Below are 17,966 nucleotides of genomic sequence, written 5' to 3'. Positions count from 1 at the left end.
ACCATAACTCATCCTCCTGTCTTCCTTATTCTTCCCTCCCCTGGTCATTAAGCCTGTTAAATCTACCTCCTAAAGGTTTACTATATTCATTTCCTTTTATATACACACACACTACCACAGTGATTCTCAACCTTCCTAATGCCGAGACCCTTTAATACAGTTCCTCATGTTGTGGTGACCCCCAATTTCATTGTTACAAATTGAACATAATTAAAGCATAGTGATTAATCACAAAAACAATATGCAATTATGTATGTGTTTTCTGATGGTCTTAGGCGACCCCTGTGAAAGGGTCATTCGACCCCCAAAGGGGTCACAACCCACATCTTGAGAACCGCTGCTCTACCACATTCTAAATGGGATATACAACATCTCTTGCCAGGTTAGGGCAGTCACCTTCTTCCTGCCCCCCACAGTGCCTCTAACCTTGCCTGCCCCAACCTTGTCATGCTTCAAACTACTTTTAAACTCAGAGTGCATAGTCTACCCTGCAAACTCCTGTAGGTGAGAAATTTGATCGTAGATAGGCAGAGTTATATAAATAAGTTTTGATGCAACAATACCATGCCAGTGAATTAGGCCAAGAAAATTATTTTTGAAAAAGAAAAGACCATTGACAAGATCTCAGCAATATGAATATAGCCCTACACTTAACAGTGGGAAATTTATAAATTATTTAGCTGTGGAAGAATGCACAAGCAAATTAGTTTATTAGTACAATGGAATAGAAAACAGTGATTACATAATAAGCATTAAATCTCAGCATGAACATGGAAACATTTACAAAATAAGTGAAATTTTAAGGTGAAAAATAATTCTACAATGGTAATACAAAAAGTGTATGTGCATATACATTTTAAACAAAACATAATTTTGACACCTATGCATTATTTGTACATATTTGTTCTCCCCCAACCAATATATAATGTAAAATTTAATAAAAGTACTTAATACAAAATAAATATAAAGGAGTCTAAAAGTTTCTCTTTTTACCCCCCATGGGGTCACTTGTCCAATGCTCCTTCTAAAATATCAGTTATAACACTTTTCAAAAACATTTTGGAATCCCCTGTTCTTGGTGTCCTGAGTACATATTTGGTTTGCATGTTTCTAACTTTTTCTTTATACACCCTACTCTGCTCGACTTGGTATAATGAATACATATTAATTTTGTAGTTATTTTAAAAACCCAATGAGGTAGAGAAAAACAGATGAACTTCAGAATTCTACTTGTTTAGTTATTAATGTACAGTGCTAAACATTGAAGGGCTACCGTTTAAGAATTAAAGCATGGGGTATACGTCCAAATGCAAATGGATCATGTCTCCATTATTTTGATAAACCAACTTTTAGAAATCAACTTTTAAGTGAAACAGTTTGGGATCTCAGAGACATAAATTATTTTTCTTCAGAGTGCAAATCACAAATAACTCTTATTCAACCCTTCCTTTTACTTTCTTGACATAAAAAAAAAAAAAAAAAAAAAAAAACCAAACAAAAAAAACACCTCCAGTTACTACTGAGCGCAAATAGGCAAGCTGAGTACAAAGCAATGTGTGCAGTTATATACTTTAAAAAACATACAAAGGGAAGCTTCCAAAAAGGAGGGGACTGGCACAGATGTACGGATACCATGACTTCGGGTCATGCAGCTACAGGGCAGAGTCCCTTAATCACCAGACAGGAGTAATCATTCATTGGACAAATGTCAAGATTTTCAAATATACCTCCGAAGTGTTATACCTTTTTTTCAATCCTCCTTCTGTTTAGTAGTTACAATATAAAGACACTATTTCGGATTGTGGGTGGGTTGAAAATGAGTGGGAAATGAAGAAATGTAAATATAGACAACATATTTGAGATCTCTACAAGATCTAAAATTCATAGACTCTGACTCTAACCAGTGTAAACTAGCCAAGGCATTTACAGCAGGTATCTTTGGTGTATTAAGATGATAAGAGTGAAAAACAAAGTACACATTTAATCCCGAGGAAAATATATCTACCTGCTGATTTCTTATTGGTTTGCTGTAGCCCAAAAAAGGAGGGGAGAAAAAATTAATGATAATCAGATGAATTAAAGAAGATGGAAAATAATGAGTTAATGACAAAGAGACCAAGAGTATAGGAAAGACTTTCATATAACTTTTTGTGCTCTCTCTCTCTCTCTCTCTCTCTCTCTCTCTGTGTGTGTGTGTGTGTCCTTCCCTCAGACGTAAATGTTGAGTTAGCCATACTCCTAATTCACCATTCTCATTCATTTGTGCTCAGTTATTCTCTTGATTGATTCTTTTTCATTCAAACTTTCATTTCTTCCCTTCTTCCCACAATAAATAATCAGTCCAATGGATTTGATGTGTTTCATTATTTGTATGCATTTTTATAAATTGTAAATTTTTCTTTTGAGCTATGTATTTTTAAATTATATAAATAGCATTGTGTAATAAATCAGTGTTACTCAGAATGCTTGTCCTCAAATTCTTTGTTACTGGTCTATATTAAAATAAAAAAATAATAGAAAATAACCATGTAGGAAGATTTTTCCTAAATTATCTTTGCTCTAATTATATTTAAACTACATAAAATGTAATTTTATGTCTTTGGAACCTAGTAATAAAAATGTGGGCTTATATTTTTATATAATTTTTAAATTTATTTTTCTAGTAATTAACTTAATTTTATAATCTAATAGTACTTTGATTGGTTAGAAATTTAACAAAACTAGTCCTTTACCACAAATACTTTGAGAAGCACTGTTAAGGTCTTCATTGTACTTACTCTTGCACTCAGCATTATCCACAATCTGAGTACTTTATAATTTTTCTTGATTTCTTTTTAAACCAAGGATTTTAAAGTGAATATCATTTGGTTCTAAAGCTTGTAGCTCGTAAAACTCTATTTTTAATTAATATCTAAATTTATTGCATTATGGTCAGAGAGCATAAACTGGATTATATTAATTCTTGATAGAGACATTTCCCAACTTATTTTGGGACAGAGAAATTATCAGAATTAATTGACTCCATAAAAGTGTATATAATCATAATCAGTTTCCAATAATTATCTACATAACAGAAGACTATCAATATTTTTCCTTTTATAAGGAAAACGAGCAAACTACAGATGGACAGGTACTTATTGGCCTCCTTGTAAACATGATCTTTGGCCCAAATGTCCGGTAGGCATGGTCAATTACGAACATTAAAAATAGGTTTGATTGCCTGGCCAGGTTGGCCCAGTGGTTGAGTGTCAATCTATGAACCAGGAGGTCCCTGGTTCAATTCCTGTTCAGGACACATGCCCAGGGAAGGGCTCAGTCTCCAGTATGGGGAGTATAGAAGCCAGTCAATCAATGATTCTCTCTCATCAATGTTTGTATCCCTCTATACTTTCTCCCCATCTCTCAAAATCAGTGAAAACATATTTTAAAAATAGGTTTGATCATTGGCCTATAGAACACGCCTTCGTATCAGGTTTAAAAGCCTTCCGGGAAGGCTGGCTAGCACAATTTCAAGCTCTTGCTCATCTCAGTTCATGGGGAAATATTTGAGTGACAGAAGAATTCAGGATCATGGCATATAATCAAGTCTTCAATTGGATCAAAAATGTGTTTCCCAAATGAAAATCCATTATCCTTGTCCATCACTCTCATCTCCCAGTTCCTCATCTAGGTTTTCATCTACTGGTAACTTAAAAAACACAGTGACCCAAGGTAAATGGGAACCCTCACTAGATAACTTTGAATGTTGACTCTCCCTAAATAAACAGAGTAGGCAGATTGCACTCTGTGTTGAAAGTGGCCTCTTTTAAATCCTCAGGGGCAAATAGTTAAAGTGTGATTTTAAAAAAAAATTTAAGAAACCTTGGACTAGAAATGTTTTTCTTCTGAATTTGCTTTCCTTTTACATCACAAAGCTATGTCATGGTCAAATGACATAACACATGAAATTGCTCCAGACACACCACAAAAAAACAAAAACAAAATTGAATTGATTTTTGCTGTTAAGATTGCCATTTTTATATGGGATTTGAATCCAATGTTGGTTAAGTTTGGAAATATAGTTTTAAAACATTAATATTTTCTGTGTTTGTTTTTTAATAAACTTTCCATTTTGGAATAATTTTTTAAAATCTACAGCAAAATTTTAAAGATACTACAGAGAGTTTCCTATACCCACCACCTAGTTTCCTCTAATTGTTAGCATCTTACAGCACCACGGTTCTTTTGTCAAGACTAAGAAACCAACTCTAATAATTACTATTTTCTAAGTTCCACACTTTATTCAGATTTCACCAGTCTTTATACTAATGTCTTTTCTCTATTCCAGGATCTCATCCAGGATATGTTACATTTAGTTGTCACATCTCCTTAGTTTTGGTAACAGTTTCTTAGTCTTCCTTGTTCTGCATGACCTGTTTAGAGGAGTATATTCTGGTACACGGGTAGAGTATTTTGTAAAATGACCCTCATTTTGGGTTTTTCTGCTATTATTCTCCATAACTTTTTATTGCATTTCATCTAAGCAGAATTTTACCCAAATGCCTTCTGTAAGTTGCCCTGGTTTTACTATAGAGCAGTACATTAAAAATAGGTTCCAGTAAGAATCACAGAGAATGATATGGATATTAGTAATTAAAATACCCCATACTTTTCATATAATTCCTTGCTGTGGGAAGGCTAAGTACCTTACAGATGCTATTTCCCAGATCTCAATACATCACGATTAATTTAGTAGCAACTGATAGGCTTTGTTCTCTAATCTTTAATAGAAGAACCACATGAAACCAGCAGAGAAGTGTACCGAATTTAATGCATTTAGAATATATGGTGTTAGAATGAATCCACATTGTAGATATTAATACATCAATTGGTTATTCAACTATATAATGATTTTATTTTTCAAAAATAGCATTTATATTTTAATAAATGTTCAATGCAAAAAAGTTGATAAATCTAGTTAAATTTAGTATAAATTTAAAAGTTTCTTAAATTACTTAAAGCACAGTATAAGTAAAATTAATTTATCTTGAAACTGAATTATTTAAATGATAATACAGTTAAAATAAAAATAAATAAAGGAGTGGGTGGGACCTGTCACCTCTCTCTCTCTCTCTCTCTCTCTCTCTCCCTCTCATACATACATCACACATTCACACATACACTCATGATTACTTAGTGGAAGCTTGATAAACATGAAAATTATGCACAGAGACAGCAAAAGATAATGATTATAACTTATTCAATTAAATGACCATTAGTCTGGGCACAGCTCAATTATAAGGAATAAAGTAGATTTATTTCCTGAATAAAGACTTAAAAGAGAAATGCATGTGACAGAATCAAAGAAGATCAAGAAAAATTCATGCATTAGTTCAGTTCAGAATCATTTCTGTGTATTTTAGGAAACTCTCATCTTCTCTCCACACTATAACTTCCAGGACAACCATCTGGAATCAGGGTAGTGATGAGGTCTGAAAATAAAGGTAGCTCTTGCACAGATCATCACACGAGCTGATTCATCTTTCACAGGAAGCAGCTTGGTTAATAACAAACTTTTACAACACCCCTGAAATGCAGGACACCAGTAGAGAAAATAAGACAAAGCTCAGTAGCCTTGCCAATGTGTTCCAGTTAGTCCTTCAGAGGCCAGTGACTGCTGTACAAACCTGAGGCAAAGGCCCTGAGAGAGTATTTTGGGTGCCAGAATCACCTAAATTTTTATAGTTCATGCATGTCAAACTTTAATTAATTTTAGTACTTTCCAATTGTGCATTTAATACATCTTAACAAAGTATTTCCTATCAAAGCACCATTATCTTCTTGTTATTAGGGCAATAATAAATGAACATATTCATGTCAATTTTTATGCTAGAAGACACAAGAAGTACTTTTCAAGAGACTCTTGCATTTTGGGGGCCAGAATTAAATCTGATATTTTAAGGAACATTTTACACAAAATGTAACAGAAAACAATGCAGAACTGATATGTCATGCCCTGCTCTGTGTTCTAACAGTACTTTGAATAGACCTCACATAAGTTTCCTCCTATTTTGGATTAGTTTAAAACTTATGAGATTGTAGATATTCGTCATTTTGATCTACTAAAATGATAAATTTCCTGTGGTTTAATTTAGTTGCATATGCACTTGATGTGTTCACCAATTGTAAGCAACTTGAAGGTACAAGACCATACATTATTTCTTTCTATCTCAAGAACATAGCATGCAAGACTGACAATTAGTGAACACAATAAATAGTTGTTACATTTAAATGAATGGATAAGGACGTAAGCTCTCAGAATCCAATACATGTAAAATCCATCGGTAAAGAAAAGGATGTTCCTTTACTGCCCTGGCATGTATGTCCCAGGAAAGGATGAATACCCCATTCAAAAGAAAGCTGAGGGGCTTTGTTTGTTTTTTATTTGTCTGTATTTTTAAGTTATGTTTACACAATGGCAGATATTTAGATGACTCACACATATTTTACTTTTCATGTGTAAGCTTTCATAGGTAGATACAGGTTAAAACTGAAACCTATTGACAGCTATAGAATTTCTAGTCTTTTTACACACATTATACACCATACAAATGAAAATGATTCCAGTCCTGCCAGCTGTGATGGCCTAATAGATGCAGGAATCCCTGCATCTAAATATTTACAATGTGTGGGACGTTATATTAATTTCAAAAGGATGAATAAATCAAACATCCTTTTCATTAGAACAAAGGAAATAAGATATAGGCCCCTCTGAGAAAAATGCAGAGATTGTGATTTCAGAAACTGGAAATTGCTCAAATTATTTTGCCATTTGTAAAAAAATATCCTTATTGTCACATGCTTTTAAAAATGGTACTCCTGGTATTATTTGTTGCCTGTTCATCTGCATGGCTTTCTGTCTAAACAAAACCTGCCTTTCCATAGCTGGTAACATGGCTTGTTCAGGGGGTGGAGAAACCAATCTGGAGCTCAGGGCAGTGCCAGCCAAGAGAATGCCCAACCCCAGTGCCCAGTAAGGGAATTCCGGCCCCGTAGCACTAACATGGGAACTTTCTATTTTGGGGCTTTGGGACACATTCCAGGAACAATAAACGCTACCGTTTCTGGGGCTCCTAATGTGTATATCCTACATGTAATGCCTTGCAACAACCCTGCAAAATAAATATTGTCATATTTATTAGTACATGCTTGCCTAGCATTGGACTAGAGAGTGTGCTGTGGTTTCATTAAGCTTAGTGTGGGGGAGACATGAAATAAACAAGTAACTTCCCAAATCGCTATTGTCCAGCAGTGACAAAGTACCCGGCTAATGGAAGAGCAGCTGAGGGTGGCTGCTCTTCGGATAGAGTGGTCAAGGATGGCCTATCTGAGGAGATGCCATCTGAACAGAACCCTGGAGGAAGTGAGATATGCTGATACTGGAGAGAACCATGGAACAGCAAGGATGATGCCCTCAGGTGGTACCTTGGAAATGCCCTGACAATGGCACCAGAGTGAAGGGATTTAATCAGAATGTTTTCTGTTAACTTACTTGCAATCAGATTATGTCCAACAAAATCACCTGAAGTCTCCCAGGTTAGACTCCGGGGACTTCTTCCATATACATGTTCACCTCCCACGGAGGGCACTTCCTGCGGGCAGAGGAAAACATGAGGAAGTGAAGCCTGAAATTCCTGCCCTTGCCTGACAGGTTGCCGGTTCAGCCACTGTAGACAAGTGTGACTCAACTTCCCATGGCGTCATTGCCCTGCTGCACCTGGATGGGGCTCTCGTTCTCCCACTGAGCTCTGCAGCGGCCTCTGGAAATCCAAGAAAACCACCGAAGGGCTGACCTGGATCAGACAAAGAGCCTTCCACATATCAAGCAGTGAAGGAGAGCTCTGCCTTGAACTTGGGTTTTCATCCATTTGTACAAGATTCACATGCCCACAGAGCCTGAGGCAGTGGGTCAGCTTCACAGCTGTGGAACCCACCTATGCTTTTTTGCTCAAATGAGGACCCACACCTTTCATATGAAGACCAATAAAATACATCAATTCTCAGTCCGGTCAATTCTCACACCTGGTTCAGTCCAGTCCCCACAGGCCAGGCCGAGGGACCCCACTGGTGCACGAATTCATGCATCAGGCCTCTAGTAAAGAAACGAATGTGTCCAGAAGCTCAGAACTGGGAAATGCTGTAGCTGGGACAATGAACCTAGAATGATTGGAGTCAGAGGCTGCTGTCCTAACCATTTTGGATAGAGAAAAATTATCTGTTCAAGGTAAGTTTTTAGGAGGCCTTTAGTCATTTTTTAAAAGTCAGATCATCCAACCATAATTCCTACATAAAGTGAAATATCATTTGTCAAATCTCTGTTTCACAGTGGGCTACAGCTAGCATGCCTCCATATTCCTTCAAGTACTCAAGTTTGGTGTGTTCTCCTATGTTCCCCTCTGGATTTCCAAAGCCACCTTGTTCCTGGAATGTGGGATCTGCCCCTCTCTGCTGCTGCTTTTGCAACAGCTTATGGGAAGCAAACAAGCATGGGGGAATTGAGCAAGAACTGCTGGGACACCAACCTTGGAGAAGAAGCAAGGAATGTAAAATACATGTTGACCATCCAAACAGGACAAAGATAATGATTAATCGAATCTCCTGCAGGTTTAAATGAGATGGGAACTGGGAGGGAAGGCAGTCCTCTTTTCTTGCAGCTGGAGTGCTGCTCCTCAAGAGCCAACCCCCATCCCCCTCGGAAATGATGTGTTCCATGTGGATTTTCGGCCTGGTCCTGAGCGTGGCGGGCACAGTTTGGGTATGGTGCCTTTGTTTTCTCTTCTTGCCTTCTCTCTGGCGGTTATTTCACAGAGCTCAAAGGTCTGAGTCAGTGTTATGCATGTCCTCCCACACTGTTGGCTCCCCCAGCTCTAGGCCATGAAGGCAAGTTCGCAGATGGGCCAAACATCTCAAGAGTACAGGGTAATATGGCCCTAAGAGGAAGGCTTAGGGGGATCAACGTGTATAAATTCACAGGGGAAGCTTTAACATTTGTAACTTAGGCTTACAACATATTTTTTAAAGGAAAGATATCTTTGCCAGCTTAGTTCCTACAAAGCCTTGAGATAGTTAATGCCAGTTAACATAAAAAAAAATTCACATAAGTTTTTAAAACCTAACTATTATTATTATTATTATTATGCTATTTGTCCAGAATAAGCAGAACAGTGGTTTAATATGGTTTTTCTGAAAGGTAGTTTTTGTGTTTCTTTTCAGACAAATACAAAACAAGTAAGCTATTTTTGCAAATATATTACAAAGCAAAGCCAGGAGAGATTAATTAATAAGGCAATTTGGTTTTTGGGAAGCAATTATATTCTTTTAAGGTAATTACTAAATACTGTAATAACTTCTAAAGTTTGACTACAGAAACCTATAGAAAAGAAGAGAAACTTTATTCAACAAGGCTTTTGAAACACTTTAATCTTATAAAAACATGATAAATATAGGCTGTGGATTATTCCAATTTATTTATTTTCTTCATCACTCATAAACCTGAATACCAGAGCAGAAAAAAACTAAAAAGGGTTTCTAACTTAATTTTCTCCCCTATAGTAAAATAATAAGTAAACATTTTTATGGGAAATAAAACTAATATCATTTGCTGTGATGATGTTTTGGATAATGTATAACTTTCAGTTATTTCTCCCTGTTATTGGCATAAATATTTAACTTTTACCTGCTTGCATTGTTGTGCCATTTTATTCTGAAGTATATTTGAATTTATAATTTTATTTCTTAGACAAAAAAATTGTACTTGTTACTTTAAATAAGTTGTTCTTGATTACCTGAATTAGTATTACTATTATTGGGGTATTTTTTAATGAGATGACAAATGTTAACTAATTATAAAAATAAACTGAGGTTAAAATAGCAAAGTCCTTGTAAGTTGGTGGCAAAAATAGCTAAAATCTAAAACCTGCATTGATTTGTTGGGATATAAAGTCTTATTGGAAGAATACTTTTTATATCTTATTTTATCTCATAGATCACAATAGAAAAATTTTTAAACCTGTGTTTCTATTATAAGGTGTTCAAAAGTGTTGTCAGTCATGGACCATTATTTTTACTTTCACTCTACTTTTCCTCATTTCAAACACAAAGAAGCTATTACATGAGTGAGCAACCTAAAAAGCATGTCTGAGTTTAGTTGAACTGACCACATTTGTATCCTTGGAATAAATTTGCTCAAATTATGGACCCATAAGCTCATAGTAGAAACTTAAAGGCGAGACAGGCATTAAGCCAAGACAGTGCAGGCTTTTTCCTACTGGAACAGAAATTATAGGAGGAAGAACCCGTTGAATTTTCCAATTATCTATCTCCAGATCTTAATGAAAAGGTAAATTTTAACCAATTTTGTTGCTTCAAACAATTTCCCTTTCATAATAGAGCTTTGAAGAGGACTACCATTTAATAAATGCTTTAGTATCAAACACAGTTAAGAAATTTGTACAACTTATCTCCTTTAATTCTCACAACTTCATAAAATGGGTATTAGGATTCTCATTAGAAAGATCAGAAATCTGAAGCTCGTAGAGGCCCTGACGCTGGCACTCCTAACCTCTGGGAGCCCCCCTCCTCTTCTTGGGGTTGACAGGCATGCCAGTGTCTTTCCTTATCTTCTCACTGTTCCTTTCTTTTGTGTCTGTAAATGAATCCTTAAAGACTACAGAGACCGATAAAGGTGAATTTATACGTGAAGGAGGAGGTGTGCGTGGCCCCAGACCTGACCCCAGACCTGCATCTTCCTGTACAGAGAAAGAATGGCCCTTTTGTGCTGATGAAGACTGGGTGAGCAGTGGGCATGGGGAACGGGAGACTCCTTCCTTGTGCTGTTAGAAACATACACAGGCTGACCCATTAGGTCACAGAAAACTTTTCCAATGGAAGTAATCTAACAGTTTCTTATATGTCAAATGAAAAGAGACAAATGAAAAGGAACCTAGTCCTGAGAGCACTATTTAAATTACCTCCCATATTCTGGTCATTAGTGGATTAGGAGAATGGATTTTAGTTGTCTATTCAGATAGATACTAGGAATCTGAATATTATGGCCTCGGGATTTCATGAGGCCTAATTTATGATTGAGGGGCTTCTCATTTCAGAATTTCTCTATGATCTCTGCCTAGTCCTTCTAAATTACTTTTAAATTAAAGGATGATCTGATGAGATTGAGTAGGGGAGCAATGGGAGCTGCATGGAAACCTTCAAAATTGTACTGAATCCAAGAGATAGGCCCTTAATGTAATGTTTTTCTTTTCACTTTCAGAACCAAAAGTGCCCTTCCGGCTGCAGGGTACAAGGGTTGATTAATGAAGTCAATCAAGATTTTACAAACAGAATAAACAAGCTCACAAATGAACTCTTTGATTATCAGAAGAACAATAAGGACTCTAGTTCACTCATCAGGAATATGATAGAACAGTACAGAAGGCATTTTTCCGACTCTCACCGTAAGTATTACATATTTAGTGCTTTGATTTTATAACACACAGCAAAACAACAACATCAAAAATTCTAAACATGGTGTCTCCTTATAGCAACTGAGATTTCATTCCAAAATATTTCGTGTAGAAACTCATACCCTTAAGATATAGCTGAATTTTTAAGGAGGAGCTTGTAATTTTGTTGTTGTTATAATGTCAAGAAGAGTTGCTTAATGTAAGTCAGAATTTTGGATTGAAGACTAGAATTCAAGTGCTTTCTTTTCAAAGGTACATACTGAAAATAAGTTGGGCCCAACCTGCTGAGTAGACATATTTGTTTCTATCTAACAGACGAGGAAGCAGAGAGGTCAAGGAATTTGCTTAAATATCCAAATCTGTCATGTGATGGAGTTGGGAGTTCTACCCATAGACTCCACTAAGCAGATTACGCAGCATTGTTGTTTATTTTTAATTAAAATTATATAGCCATGTTCTAGCTTTCTTATAGAACAAGGGCTCAGCCACATTAGGACCAGGAAGCAGTGGGATTGTTCTGGGCCTGGGCAGCAAGCTTAGTAAGACCCCGGGTCCTAAAGCCTTGCTTGACTCTTTATATCTTAGGAGACACTGGACTAATTTAAAGTCAATGGTGCAACATAATTGGCAAGAGAGTGATCCTGCTGAACTAAAACAACATAAAAAAAGTTTAGGAAAAATTTCAAATCCACAGATAGGAAGAAAACCCTAGTAATAAAATCCAGAAACATAATTCCCAGTACATCATGTCCGGTTTTCAATAAAAAAAAAAAAAATTACAAGGAAAAAAGCATACATTAAAGAGGCAGAGCAAGCATCAAAACCAGACATGATTGGGGTGTTGTAATTATCAGACTGGGAATTTAAATCAAATATGATGGATATGCTAAGGATTCTAATGAATAAAGTAGACAGCATGCCCATGCAAGAACATGGGCAGTGTAAGCAGAGAAATGGAAATCCTAAAAAAGAACTAAAAAGCAGTGCTAGAGATAAAAAAAAACAACAGACAGCCCTGACCGGTTTGGCTCAGTGGATAGAGCGTCGGCCTGCAGACTGAAGGGTCCTGGGTTCGATTCCAGTCAAAGGCATGTACGTTGGTTGGGGGCGCATCCCCAGCAGGGGGCATGCAGGAGGCAGCTGATGGATGTTTCTCTCTCATCGATGTTTCTAACTCTCTATCCCTCTCCCTTCCTCTCTGTAAAAAATCAATAAAACATACTTAAAAAAAAAACCAGAGTGAAGAATGCCTGTGATAGGTTCATTAGAAGACTGGACATGGTTGAGAGGATATATCAATAGAATCCTCAAAAACCTATACATTCAATTTATACATTAGTCCAAATCTATACAACACCAAGAGTGAACCCTAAGGTAAACTATGGCCTTTGGGTGATTTTGATGTATCAATGTAGGTTCATACTTGGTTAAAAAAAAAAAGACCATTATGATGAATGATGTTGATAATGAGAGGCACTATGAATGTTTGAGGGCAGTGGGTAGACGGGAAATCTCTATACCTTCTTAATTTTCTTGGAAACCTAAAACTGCTCTAAAAAATGAACAATTGATAACAATACATACAAAAAGAAATAAAAATAGAAAGTTGTGTGGAAAAAAAAAAGAAAATCCAGGAACATGTTCAAGCCCTGTGAGTAAGGATATGATAAAATAATTGGAATGTGATCAAACCAATTATTTTATCTCCTAATTATCTTTAAAATTCCAAAGAGATTTTCTTCTGCAATTATTTGGAATTCTAATTGCTGGCAGGGCACCTTAACTGACACCCATGGATGACTACAGGACATAACATTGTCTAAAAATCAAACGCCTAATAGATTTGCAACTCACAAATTAAATACCAAGAGAACAACCTATTATCAAAGTAACATGGGGAATATTTCTAAGTAAATTTCCTTCTTTTACTGGCTATTTCAAGCAAATCACTCAGTAGCTGCTTCAATATTCATATTTTCTATTTCAGACAATGATAATGCATATTACCGAGTGTCAGAAGATCTGAGAAACAGACTTGAGACCCTGAATCGCAAAGTCACAGAACAAGTACAGCAGATCCAACTTCTGCAGAAAAATGTCAAGGCTCAGCTGGTAGATATGAAGCGACTGGAGGTAAGACAGTATGTGGCTCTGTCACCAGATTTCCTTATTTTGAACAGTAGAAAAATGGGAGGCAATAGTCATTCACTGAATGCCTACTGTACATAGAGCAATGTGTTCTATATCCATTATCTAACTATAAAGTAAGAATTATTCCCCTACTCTACAGGTGAGGAAAAAAAAGCTCAGTGATATTAAGTAAAATTTCCCCAGGCACACAGATAGTAAATTTCAAAATCAAATATTCAGTCCCTGCTTATCTTATTCAAATTCCTGATACTGCCAAGTTTCCAAGTCCTTGGCCTTCCTGAAGATCACTTCGTCAGTGTTTCCTTTCACAGGAAATAGTAAATTGCTCTTGATCTGTTCTAAGATAAACCCAAATAGTTCCTGTTGCTTCTCTTGGCTAGCCTAAGAACACCCAGCATCTCTTCCACTGAGGTTACTACATAAATGGAGAATAAAATATGGGTTGGTAGGTCTCCAAGTCAAAGAAATGAAAACCATTTCCAAGAAATAAACTACTAAGAACTCAATAAACATCTTTTATTTATTTAGTTCTACCTTTCTTTCCTTATCTTTCTCCTCCTTTCTCTAGGTGGACATTGATATTAAGATCCGATCTTGCCAAGGGTCATGCAGCAGGGCTGTAGCACGTAAGATAGATCTACAGGACTATGAGGGCCAGCAGAAGCAAGTTGAAGATCTCATTGCCAAAGACCTATTTCCGCCTACATACACACAACACTTACCACTGTTAAAGATGAAACCATCTTTAGATTTCATTCCCAGAGTGGACAAGGATAAGCTTCAGGGATCCTTTTCAGAGTTAAAGCCTGTCCTGGAAATGCAGCAGATGGCAATGGTGATAGAGAGGTCTGGGACAGCTGGGACTCACCGCGGAGACTCTGCTGTTCATGGAGCAGGATCAGCACCTGAAACCCCCAGGAAGCCTGGACCTGGCAGTAGTGGGAATCCGAAACCTGGGAGCTCTGGACCTGGTGGTGCTGGTACTCGGAACCATGAAAGGCCAGATAGCACAGGGCATGGGAGCGTCAGGCCTGACAACCCAGACTGGGGCACATTTTCAGAATCTTCAGAAAGTCTAAGTCCAGGGACAAAGAAAGAGTACCACCACACCGGTAAACTGGTCACTTCTGAAGGAGGGAAAGAGCTTCTGATCGGTAAAGAGAAGGTTATCTCTGGTGGCCTAACCTCCAGTCGCAGTTCATGCTCTAAAACCATTACTAAGACTGTTATAGGTGCTGATGGCCGCAAACAAGTGACGAAAGAAGTGGTCACCTCTGAGGATGGCTCGGACTGTGGGGACGCCACTGATTTAGACTCGTTCCATACTTCGTCCACGGGTAGCCTAGACGAATTCCGTCATAGGTTCCCTGAGGAGTCTGCTTTCTTGGACTTGTCACCTGGGTTGAAAGAGTTTCGCTCTAAGGGCTCAACATCTGTCCCTTTTGGGAACTTAGAGGAAACCAGTTCTCACCACGTCAGCGAAACTCATACCACCAAGAAAGGCCGAGCTAGAGCTCGCACTACCAGAGGTATCCGCACTTCTCTAGACTAAGTTATTCTTGCGATGTGCTCCCACAGCACCTTGCGCTTCTTTCCTAGCCCTCTTTCACGCGCTGTTAAAATTACAGCTTTTTGGTTTGTTTTTCATGCTCGACTGTAAATTCCACGGGGGCAGGGACTTGGTCTATCATACTCATCTCTGTATCCCAAATGCCTAACAGTGCAGAAGGTCGCCATTCAATAAATTCATGTTCAATGAATCCCTCTGAAACTCGATTTTGAGTTTGTCTAACCAAATTATTTTACCATTCAAAATATGCGTTGCTGGAATTGTTACCCAATTTACTGACCGTATTGTTTGGAATAGCTCTCAGTTGAAGTTGAGATCAAGTTATAGTAGTGCTAAATGTTGCTTAGATATCTTTGCTGGTTACTTGCTCTTAATCAGTACATGCAAGTAAAATTCCAAATTCATTGAGGAAATCCCCTTTGCAATTTGTAGGTATAAATGCCTCTTGTTTGCTTATGATTCATTCCAGTGTAAATGCATGTTTTCTCTATGGAGGGAAGGAAGGAAGGAAGGAAGGAAGGAAGGAAGGAAGGAAGGAAGGAAGGAGGGAAGAAGGGAGGGAGGGAGGGAGGGAGGGAGGGAGGGAGGAAGGAAGGAAGGAAGGAAGGAAGGAAGGAAGGAAGGAAGGAAGGAAGAAAGGAGGGAAGAAAGGAAGGACGGACGGAAGGAAGGGAGAAGGGAGGGAGGAAGGGAGGGAGGAAAGAAGGAAGGAAAGAAGGAAGGGAGGGAGGAAAGAAGGAAGGAAGGAAGGAAGGAAGGAAGGAAGGAAGGAAGGAAGGAAGGAAGGAAGAGAGAAGGGAAAGGAAGCCAGTATCTACCTTCATTTAATCTGGGCCATTCCTATCTTTGTAAAGTTAAATGAGAGTAACTTCTTCCAACCAGCTTAATTTTTTTTTTAGACTGTGATGATGTCCTCCAAACACATCCTTCAGGTGCCCAAAGTGGCCTTTTCAATATCAAGCTACCGGGATCCAGTAAGATTTTTTCAGTTTATTGCGATCAAGAGACCAGTTTGGGAGGATGGCTTTTGATCCAGCAAAGAATGGATGGATCACTGAATTTTAACCGGACGTGGCAAGACTACAAGAGAGGTTTCGGCAACGTGAATGACAAGGGGGAAGGAGAATTCTGGCTAGGCAATGAATACCTCCACTCGCTAACCCTGAGGGGCTCTGTGCTTCGGGTTGAATTAGAGGACTGGGCCGGGAACCTGGCTTATGCAGAATATCACTTGAGGGTAGGCTCCGAGGCAGAAGGCTATGCCCTGCAGGTCTCTTCCTACAAGGGCACGGCGGGCAATGCTCTGATTGAGGGTTCCGTGGAGGAAGGCACAGAGTACACTTCTCACAATGGCATGCAGTTCAGCACCTTTGACAGGGATGCAGACCAGTGGGAAGAGAACTGTGCAGAAGTCTATGGAGGAGGCTGGTGGTACAACAACTGCCAGGCAGCCAATCTCAATGGCATCTATTACCCTGGGGGCTTCTATGACCCCAGGAACAACAGTCCTTATGAGATTGAGAATGGAGTGGTCTGGGTCCCCTTCCGAGGGGCCGATTATTCCCTCCGGGCTGTCCGCATGAAAATCAGGCCCCTGGTGACCCAATAAGCAGAAAGCGTGGAAGTGAGAGCACTCCGTTTTGTTTAGTGAAGTGGAGGAAAAATAAGGAAGATGAAGGAGTCAAGATTCCTGACTACCTAAAAAATTCCCTGGTGCTGTTTTATTATTCTCTGTACTGTAGCTAAATGTAACTGAGTCATATTAGTGCTTCAAAAAATAAAGTTATGTGATTTTTTGTAAATCTTTCAACTAGCTCTGTGAGTTTTAAAATTTCTATAAGGATACACCAAGGGACATCTGATCTCAGTGCATCAGAAAGGGACTCAAAAGCTCCTCTTCCTCTCCGCAGCGGTGTTGTTTGGAGAGCTTCTCTTCCCATACCAAAGTCATAGGGCTGTTGCACAGTAAAGAAGTTATTTCATCCAGGCCATTTGAATGACTTTAAACTAATATTTTTAACTTGCAAAGCACTCAGTTTAACAATGGCTGGCTTGTGTAGAGGAATTGACTAAGTTCTTTTATCTTTTCTGTTAGTAAGCAAATCCATGCAGGCAGGAGAGCCATTCTTTCCAAATAGAAATAGAAATCTCTTCATTAAGGTTTCAATGAAGACCACAATGCACACTTATTTCCCCCAGAGTCTAATCAATTTCTTTAAATAAAAATACCTGGGAAAATGCATTTCGATTTTTAAAAAATATTTACAAGTCTTCCAAAAACAGACGGCATATACAATTGACAATTTCCACAGCATTCATCTCACTTTATTTTCCTACTGATTATAAAGTATAGTCCGTGATACATTCGTTGCTATGAAAGTAAAACAATTTGTTTGAAAACATCTCACTAAATATGATTTATACTCTTCATAAATTCAACATATTTACATTGGTGGATATTTTATTTTGATAAGTTGCTTCTTTGATCTTGGTGGCCTTGGCTCCTGCTCCACATTTTTAACTCATATTTTCTTTTAGTGAGAACTACTTGCTATTTATTCTTGAAAATATATTAAAAGATCCCAAACGCATTGGGATCCCAGTACATTGCCCTCAATTGCATAGTTTCTATCACAATGTAACTGCATCCTTTCTTCTTGTAAGGAAAGGAGGGAGGAAAGAAGAGAGGCAGGGAGGAAGGGAAGGAGGGAGGGAGGAAAACTAAGAAGGAAGGAAGGTGGCCA

At 37.9% G+C, this 17,966-nt stretch overlaps 1 protein-coding gene across 1 annotated transcript; it reads left to right on the top strand.

Moving 5' to 3' along the window:
- Nucleotides 1-8,712: 8,712 nt before the first annotated feature.
- On the top strand, nucleotides 8,713-17,024 carry FGA (fibrinogen alpha chain). The gene is made up of 6 exons (XM_070415354.1): nucleotides 8,713-8,794; nucleotides 10,705-10,830; nucleotides 11,309-11,492; nucleotides 13,489-13,634; nucleotides 14,221-15,181; nucleotides 16,122-17,024. The coding sequence occupies exons 1-6, from the start codon at nucleotides 8,738-8,740 to the stop codon at nucleotides 16,829-16,831; spliced, it is 2,184 nt and encodes a 727-aa protein (XP_070271455.1). The 5' UTR covers nucleotides 8,713-8,737; the 3' UTR covers nucleotides 16,832-17,024.
- Nucleotides 17,025-17,966: the final 942 nt, after the last annotated feature.

This window comes from Myotis yumanensis, unplaced genomic scaffold (genome assembly GCF_028538775.1).
Source record: "Myotis yumanensis isolate MYYU_CA2020_CCGP unplaced genomic scaffold, mMyoYum1.0.hap1 SCAF_5, whole genome shotgun sequence".
Taxonomy (NCBI): Eukaryota; Metazoa; Chordata; class Mammalia; order Chiroptera; family Vespertilionidae; genus Myotis; species Myotis yumanensis.
The sequence above is the reverse complement of the archived record's forward strand: the minus strand, read 5'-3'. Positions and strand labels throughout refer to the sequence as shown.